At 38.4% G+C, this 9,452-nt stretch overlaps 1 protein-coding gene across 1 annotated transcript; it reads left to right on the forward strand.

The window, feature by feature from the left end:
* The first annotated feature begins 1,355 nt into the window (after positions 1–1,355).
* CRYGN (crystallin gamma N) lies at positions 1,356–8,813 on the forward strand. Its single transcript, XM_063450813.1, has 4 exons — positions 1,356–1,460; positions 6,334–6,582; positions 7,290–7,435; positions 8,579–8,813. Exons 1-4 carry the CDS (start codon positions 1,440–1,442, stop codon positions 8,712–8,714), a joined length of 552 nt encoding a protein of 183 aa, XP_063306883.1. The 5' UTR covers positions 1,356–1,439; the 3' UTR covers positions 8,715–8,813.
* Positions 8,814–9,452: the final 639 nt, after the last annotated feature.

Raw genomic sequence — 9,452 nt, forward strand, 5'->3', positions numbered from 1 at the left:
AATACAAACTAATGTGTCTTTTTAACACTCCATTTGTTTTAAGTTATATATTTACATGTTCATTTTCTTTGCTATTTAATGTAACAATAGCTTTATAATCACTATTTTCTTTAGTGACATATAAAGCACAAATAACAAAATATGATGTAAAGTCATTATGACAAAGTTTATTTTTTTATTTTTCCTTTCAAGCTGTTTAATAGACCTCTCCTTATTTCCTGGATAGCAATATGATTCTTCATACACTTCCACTTGAAAAAGCCTGCTGGTGAAACGCATTGTGGACATTTTAATACTTTATTTCAATACTTTTTTACCTGTCTCTTGAGTTTTTATCCTGTTCCAGTGAGACATTACTCCAAAGAATCCTAGGTGGTGATTATACCACTCGAGCCCTATACATTGAACAGTCTGCCTGCTCATGTAAATGTGAGTAACCACTTTATATTTTATATCCGTACTCCTGCTTTTTAAATAGAGAACACTATTGCTGCTCCTTTTATATTTCATATGACCCTCCTTCAGACAAGACACCATCTCACGTATCCTATAAGTGGGGATTATACCACTGAACGTACTTCATACTAGAGCTAGTTTTTTTTAGCTCTTTAAAACGTGAGTAGGATCATATCAGACCTTTTACCAGCCTGCTACCTGCTTGTTGAATATATTGCACCCTCAGTTGTTTCTTTTATCTCCACATACGGACTTTAAGAACACCACTACCTTACAGAGCGACTACCCATTTATAGAACTATCGTTCTGTACGTCCAGTTTCTTACCAAGATTTGACTGAACTCTGTTTCTGGAACTCTCTATCTTCATTTTATTATTAGTTATTATTATTTTTAACATTATTACATAGTTTCCCTATCTGTATTTATTGGCGCCGCCTATCTCCCACCTTCTTTCCAATATAATTCTTACCAGATATACATAACAAACCAATATTTCCCTCTGGGCTGTACAATAGTTTTGTAGAAGATAATATATACATTTATGATATCTCCACGCTATAGTGTCCATTAAAAGTTTAATGTTCGTCCCTGGGTGTTATTAACAAACCGTGCAGAAAACACTCCCTTGACTCTCCCTGTAATGCACAGTACATTTCTTTAATAGATGATGTCCAATCTATACAATGTACTGCAACATAAAAGATATTGCAAAACTGCAGCTCTTGTTAGCCAAATCCCCGCCGAGCAAATCTTTTGTTTCCGTGTCTACAATATATTAAAACTCTAGGCTCAGCAGTGCCAGGTTCAGGGGGATTCTGCCTATGAAGCACAAAAGTTAAACCTTCTATAGCTGCCGTATTGTTACATGAACCTCGCGATACCAGCTCCTGTCTGCCCTGCAATATATATTGGGTTGTCCAAATTTTCGATCTGTCAGATTTCTTGGCTAGTGCGTTGGGTTGGACAGGATCCAGTAGAAAGATGTCTCAATATTCTGGAAAAGTAAGTGATTAATGATTTTTAAAAAAATGTATTTATTCATTTCCATTTGTATTTTTTTCTTTTTTTAGTAAGCATCGTGTACTATAGGTATAGGGCTCTCTGTAGGAGATACGCAAAAAAGAAAAAAAGCGAACAATTGTCATAGTATAAATTCACAATTATAATGAATTCCAAAATGCAACGATTAATGGTATTGCAGTCAAGGTGTGTTTTTTAAAAAACAAACAAAAAAATTTAACATTTTGTTTCCCTTTCCATTTGGGCAGTCAGGATAAAAAAATTAAAGTTTAATTAAACTTGAATAAATGGACAATTATGCCATCTGAGTCCTTCTTTACAGTAGAATGGCACTGCAATAAAGGAAATATTAGAGCTAAATCTTAAAAAAAATAAAACTTGTGATATAGCTCACATGAGCAGAGGACATCAGTAGAGTCTGAGAGTTAAAGGATTCCTTTGAGGTTTAAACCTCGTTTAGACATTCTATATGAAAGCATGCTTGCATCTGATGTGGATGTAGCCAACCAGTTACATTCCAGGCAGCATCTGCCCTGTCTAACTGTTTGGAACATCGACAGCCCCAACAATCAGAAGTTTGGGAAGTTTGCCATATCATAAAAAAAAAGCGAAAAACTATCCATTTAATTATCAATTATAGTGACTGCTCCTTTAAGTATTAATTATAGCAGATGTTCCTGGGTTGCTGATGGCTATTTTATGTCTTTGCTATCATAATTGCAGAAACATATTTAATTTCAGCTAGAATATATCTAACTGTAGATCAAATTTCTCCATATTCAATAGAATGTTCTACATTTTAGTATGGTTAGGAGCTTACGACAATTTGAGGTTTATGTTGTATTTATAAATTTCTTTTTGTGGAAACTGCTTCCACGTTACATGTACCATTGCAATAAAGGAGCCATTCTGTGGGGGATTTTTTTTGTGCTAAAATGTAATGTAATTTCTCTCAACACGACAGCATGACTTGCACATACTGAGTTTTGAATCCTGCCAAAGGTATCTCTTGCCAAAGCAGTGTCAGTGGAAACCAATTGCTTAAATGTTTGAACAGCTGAACTGGGGCCAGTTTGGTTTGAAATACAAATCTTACAGTGCCCCGTGTAGAAAAGTCCAATAACAAAAAAAACAGTTATAAAAACAATTAAAGAATATTATCTGAGAGCCTATTCACAGCATAAACATTCATTTAAAAGGGTTGGCCAAAAAGTGCTGAGTATAAAACCTTAAAGGGAAACGGTCACATGTAGGTTTTTGGCACAATCTCAAATCTACGTAAATGTTAGCTGTGGGGTGTCCTCCCCCCGGCCTTTCTTAGCTAATGCTCATATCTGATCGTTAATATTTTTTTGCATTGGGGGTGGAACTGTCACTCTCAGATATCTAAAAAAATAGATTTTTAGTTTATCTATACTAAATGTAACTTTGTTAACAATATTTCTGTTGTTTTTAAAAGTCACTCCCCCTCCTCCTATGGGGGCCTCGTTCACCAAACTGCACAGCAGAATTGAACCAACGATGATAAATAACACATGCCTGGGATTTGATAATACTAAAAGAAGGGCTGACTGTATATGTTCACCGCATTCCATTGTCTTCAAAATGTCAGAGCTTTTTATTTATACAAAGTAAATTGTGAACAAGCCCTCCCTCATAAACCAACTGTATGAATTGAGCAAAGCAGTCCTCCAGGTAGGTCTGTGGAATTTAACCAAATGATGAAGTGTGCATTATTATTATCCTACCCAGCCATGTGAGAATGGTTTGTTAGTGGTGTCCACACGGCCATGAAGGGATCAGTGTCCACAACTTTCCAATATCCAGCTTTTTATCAGGGTGAGAAGCACAGGAGAAGCAAAGTCAACTGCCCCTTCATAATTATCTCGAAAGGAGATTTTTTGTCAAAGACCATCTATCGGTCAAGCCATCTTTGTTTTTCTTGTCTGGGAGCACAAATAAATATTACAAGTTAACCTGAAACCTGGGTGCTTTCTTTCTACAAATGGAGGTAAACAATGGATCCTCCTGGAACAAACCTCTTACCATGGCTGTCAAGCCATATGTCTACCTTATTCACACACCATCACACAAGCCTTGTATCCATTCTGAATTATGGAGACGCCCCGTGTAAAATTATATCTCCGTCTCACGCTTCACCTTTATTTCCATTTACCAAATGGCCTTCTTTATCTGGACAATCTAGTCAGGTGTTACAGGGAACTTACAAGTGGCTCACGTTTATTTAATAGGATTCCAAAATAACCCCCGACAGGAGGATGGACACAAGTCCACACAACTTGACCAGTTCAGCTTCGTCCAGTTATGTCATGTCATGAATAAAGGATGCCTAATGCAAGATATAATTATACACACAGGTCATAACTCAACGCTACATACAGCTTCATTTATATATGAAATCCCTGTGAAGTGCTTCTTTGTCTTATTACCCTCTGACAGAGACTGCTAAAAACTGTTTAAACAGTCACTCTATGCACCCTAACCCCTACTACACTCGTAGTGGGTTTGATGCCGGTATGCACCTGGTGCCATTCTGTGGTTTTGTTAAGCCATTTTCCAGAGATTTTTAAAAAAAAAACACAAACACTACACAAACACCAACACTACACATAAAAACACACCTGCATTCAAAATCCCAAGCTACTTACAAAAACTCAGTTGACATTCCAATGGCAACACTACATACAAATACACATCTACTTTCACAGGCATATTCTATACAAAAACATGATCATATTCAAACACCCACACACTACTCACAAATACAACCCTGCAAGGATGGGCAAATGCTAGATCTCCAGCTGGCGTAGCATTGGGGTAGTTGTATGACACAGGGGGATCTATCTTATTCCATTATTGTACTAGAGGGGGGGGGGGGCAAAAATATTCTTGCACCAGGGCCCTCTCTACATTAGTTCTGCCACTGATAAAGAGGCCAACAACATTAGCCCAGAAATTTTGTTCATTAAAGGGACACTATAGGCATCAAAGCAACTTTAGCTTAATGAAGTAGTTTTGGTGTATAGAACACGCCCCTGTAGTCTCACTGCTCTATTCTCTGCCATTTAGGAGTTAAATCACTTTTGTTTCAGTTTATGCTGCCATAGCCAAACCTCCCCTGTGACTGACAAAGCCTGCATGAAAACAAAATGTTTTCATTTTCAATCAGCTGTTAATTTGTTTTAGATGTTTTTTTATCTCCTGTTCTGTAAATGTAACTTACATGCATGCTTTAGAAGGATATTAACAGAGCAGGAAATAAGGCTTTTTAAAGACTGTGCAATAAATAAAGGGTAAACATTAGATCTCTCTTTACAGGAAGTGTTTAGTCATGTGCAGGGAGCTGTATAAACAAAGTGATTTAACTCCTAAATGGCAGATAATTGAGCAGTGAGACTGCAGGGGCATGATCTATACAGCAAAACTACTTCATTAAGCTAAAGTTGTTTTGGTGCCTATAGTTTCCCTTAAATAAAAACAGGGGGGGTAGGTGCAGCACTTCAATAATTCTGGACAAGGTATATGTGGAGAGAACAGAGAAGAAATAATAGTGTAGTATTTTAAACCTTTACTGGTGCACTTGATCCATACGCTGGAATTATGCCGCCCAGGCGCATACACTGGAGCTGTATTGAAGCTCCAGGAAAGTGTGAGTGCACATCTTTTATCTTACCTATCACCACTACAGTTTTCAAATACTACACTATTATTTCTTCTATGGTTCTCTCCACATATACCTTGTCAAGAATTACTGAAGCGCTGCACCTAACCCCCTGTTTTTATCCAGTTTTCTGATTGGAAAAGAGAGACTGCTTGGTGTTCGAGCTGCTTTTGGACTATTATCATTTTGCTTCCGAGCTGAATTTATTTTTGTGCGATTGAGTTTTCCTTTAATGTCCATATATTGGGAAATGTCCATATCAGAGTTTGAATATTACAGAATAATGCAATTTGTAAATCCACGTAAGTCAGTGATACCTACCTTCTAACATCGCTCCTTAATTTACACTCACTTACAGATACATTTTAGCAACACCTAGATATGGGATTCGAATAGACCAACATTCCACAACCTACCTCATAACTGCTTATCTTGTGCTTAATCCATGTGAAACATCAATATATAAATATGTGTTTTTACACATGGCCATTCTAGATTAATCTTTCCAGAATGTGACCAAAACTATTTGTTTTTGTTAAAAACATATTTATGACCCCCCCCCCCCCCCTTAGTCCGACCCATATTAATCAAGATGTAATTACATGGGCCGCCTTTAAAGTGTTAAACATGTCACACACAGCAAATTGTTTGTCAGGTGTGTACACCCATCCAAACTTTACTTAATTCCGTTTTTTAAGATGAGCGAATGCGCTCTGATTAGGTGAAATGGTCCAATCAAATGCTTCTCTGTGAAGCATGATGCTGACCAGAAGGTAGTGACTTGGCCAAATGTTGGACCGGTCATGGAAGACCCTTGCCTGGTCCTGGATTGCAGATGAGTTATATTTTTTATTTTATTTTACAGGATTTTAGACAGTAATGGGGGGGAGGGGGGGGGGCTATTAACTAGTGTCCAACAGGGCACTATCAAGACAAAATAATGAAAGGCAAAAAAAAAGTTGGAGTAACCCTTTAAAGAAAAAAAGTCAGCTTTCTGTTTTAACTTTTTAGCAGAGTCTGCAGAAATCCATATTTTATAGATTTTCATAGTTTCTACTGGAGAAATCTCCAATCAACATTTTAGATTGTCATGTAAAAAAAAAAATTTGGTAGCGATGATGTGTTAAATCAAGAAACATTGAGGGGTAACATGGTGTCTAATTCTTTGTTTAGATAATTTTTTACGAGGGAAAATGCTTCACAGGACGCAAGTTGGAGGTGTTCGGAGACTGCGATAATTTCCAGGATAGGGGGTTCATGAATCGTGTGAACTCCATTAAGGTAGAAAGTGGAGCCTGGATCTGTTATGACCACCCTGACTTTAAAGGACAGCAGTATATCCTGGAAAGGGGGGAGTATCCGGACTTTCATCGCTGGAATGGACACAATGACCACATGGGGTCCAGTCGACCTGTTAGAATGGTTTGTATTACATTTGAAGATTTGCATTGTGGGTAGTTTTTCATTAATGGGACACAATAGGCATCCTAACTACTTTATCTCAATGATGTGATTATAGTGTCTGGCGTCCCATAACGCTGTCTTTCCATTCAGTGTTAAACATTTTTTAATGTTTTAATGCTAAACCAGAGTTCCCAAATGCTCAGTGCTGTTTGGGCCAATGAGGAAGTATTAGCATGAGTGATGGGCTTTACCCTTTTCATTATCCTTCCATGCCCCATTTACCCCATAGTCTGACTGTTGTCTGATGCCCTTACAAATAACAGGTCAGCTTGATGAAGTCAAGACATTCCAATATAGATGTTAAATTATGTCATATTTCTGATAATACATAATATAATGTACTATATTCTGTTCAATCTAGAAATTAATCCTGTGCAACATATAGTCAGCACAGATACTGAATTTACACAGAGACAATGCAGAAATGTGAAAAATGATCCCATCAAAATATGGCTTGGACGGCGCTTATACTCTGGATTTTGAGGAGCCTCATAATTTCTAATTCTTTCATTAACTGGTCAACTAATGCCTCTCGTCTCTAGTTTTGTGTCTGCAGATAATTTTGTAACATTGGGCCCTGAAGATAGCTAGAAACACATAAGCCATCTCCATAAGCCATCTCTCAACTCTTACTAACCTGCTGCCCTCTGTTCCTTCCGCTCCAGCACGGTGAACATTACAGACTGGAACTTTTCGAAGGGTGCAATTTCACCGGCCAGTGCATGGAATTCTGCGAGGACTGCCCCTTCTTGCAAGGAAGAGGGTGGAACAAGAACTGTGTAAATGCATTGAAAGTCTATGGTGATGGCGCGTAAGTAATGAAGTGTGAGGGGCTGGGAGATCTATAATAATGTGTCAGTATCTATAAATTCACAGGCCATGGCATGTTTTTTATTACATTATCTTTACTTCAAAGTAAAAGGAAAAAAAAACACTTTTACAACATTCGTGCTTTCCAACCAATGGTGATTATTGATCATCACCTTCTGACCAAAGATTTAATCTCTAGAGCACACAAAGATGTAAAAACAAAAATCATTTGCACACAACATATAATCCCAGTCCCTGCAGCACAGGAGGAAACAAACTAGACTTTTCTAGAAAAGTATGGACTTTAAATCCTCCCAAATAATCTACCTGAACCCCTGACAAATCCTTATTGGCAGAGTTTACTGTCAGAGAACCCATGCTTGTTGGTGGGCTGGCAAGGAAGACATGAGGCAAATGTGCCCAAATTCTACTACCATACAGGTCTTGTTGGCTGCAGCCTCACACCGATCTTCTCCGCGGTTAAAATAGCAGAAGGTGTGTTAGGATGTCTGTTGCTGTTGGTGCATTCCCTGGAGGTATTTATATGTGATTGTAGGATGATGTAGTGCTCACAGTCACAGGTGCAAAGATCTCAGTTAATTCTCCTTCCTGTTGCACAGATCATATTGATGGAGGTTGTATGGATGTATTATATCAAACCATGACACTCCAGCAGCCTCCATCTGTCAAATCCATGTATCTCATGCTGGCATGAGTAGGACCATCCACACAGATATATGTGAATTTTGAAGAAGATGACAATTGTTGTGCCCTGTTGCCAGTTCAGCCCTGATTCCCATATAGATGCCAATGCCTTGGGGAATGTACTGGAACCATTACAAAGACAATGGTGGGTCAGTATAATGAACTTGCTGCCAGTGGGAAATTGTAGAAAATCTACTAAACCAAAGTAATTTAATCAAACCTGAGGACATTTGCCCCCATCCGACTCCTCAGCTTGTCCACGGACCATCTGTGATCCTTGTCTACCCCAACATCTAAATGGGCCTTACCATTCTGGAGATGATTCCGTAGTGTTAAATAGAGACCAAGAGATATTTGATATAGAGCAACAAGCAAAGTGATCTCATAAAGAACTAAGCTCTGCTGATGATTCCTGACTGATTGTTATTTTGTCTTTTAGCTGGGTGCTTTATGAAGAGCCCAACTACCGTGGACGTATGTACATTGTGGAGAGGGGAGATTACCGCAGCTTTAACGAATGGCAGGCCCAGAGCGCAAATATTCAGTCCATCAGACGGGTGGTTAATTACTTCTAACCAAAGAACTATTTTATTACACTCAAAAGCACAGTAACACGTCTTACCTCTGAATGCAAGAAATTCCAAATAAATTCTTAAACTGTGTCCGTTGGCTCCCATGTTTACTAAAGTTGTTTTATTTTTTATTAAATCTGTTTTTCCACTGGGGCAAATACTAAAGAGTCTATCGGCACATATTTGCCAGGTGCCACCTCTCACTGTCCTCTGTATAACTCAGAGAGGTCCCTTAACATGAAACATATTTAAGACATGGGAAGAAACTACCTTTGTTTTTATTGCGAGGTAACACTCCCTTGGCAAATATTGGAGATATGGCTGCTTTTCGTTTTTGATGCAGCCTGTAAATTTGAGTACTGATGCAGCTCAACAATACCTCTGAAAAGAGTACACTTTGTAGTGTATACATCCAAATGGTCCCAAATGTGTGGGGTAGTCCTAAATTTAGGTCATTCTAGGTTTCACCCCAATCATTAGATGGACTCACAGTGGGCAACCTGAAGTCAGGCATTCTGCCCATGTGAAAGAGATTCAATAGTGCTCTGTGCATGGGCTGGTGAATGTGACTACCTATGGAGCTGCACGCCAGGTTGGAAAACAACTTTACAGAGGGACATGGTCCTTTTGCAGTGTTACCAGTGATGCGTAAAGTATCAATGGCCTTCCCTACCCCAACCCACCCCACAACCCCAAGTCCTGTTTCATAATGACCAATGTTCATAGTTTTTTTTTTTTTTA

The sequence above is a fragment of the Pelobates fuscus genome, chromosome 4 (genome assembly GCF_036172605.1).
Source record: "Pelobates fuscus isolate aPelFus1 chromosome 4, aPelFus1.pri, whole genome shotgun sequence".
Taxonomy (NCBI): domain Eukaryota; kingdom Metazoa; phylum Chordata; class Amphibia; order Anura; family Pelobatidae; genus Pelobates; species Pelobates fuscus.

What these genes read in the sequence shown, in the direction of transcription:
- CRYGN (XM_063450813.1), top strand. Translation starts at nt 1,440, where the DNA reads ATGTCTCAATATTCTGGAAAA. An exon ending in TGTCTCAATATTCTGGAAAA is followed by an intron (nt 1,461 to 6,333) that starts GTAAGTGATTAA and finishes TTCTTTGTTTAG; the next exon opens with ATAATTTTTTACGAGGGAAA. An exon ending in AAAGTCTATGGTGATGGCGC is followed by an intron (nt 7,436 to 8,578) that starts GTAAGTAATGAA and finishes TTTGTCTTTTAG; the next exon opens with CTGGGTGCTTTATGAAGAGC.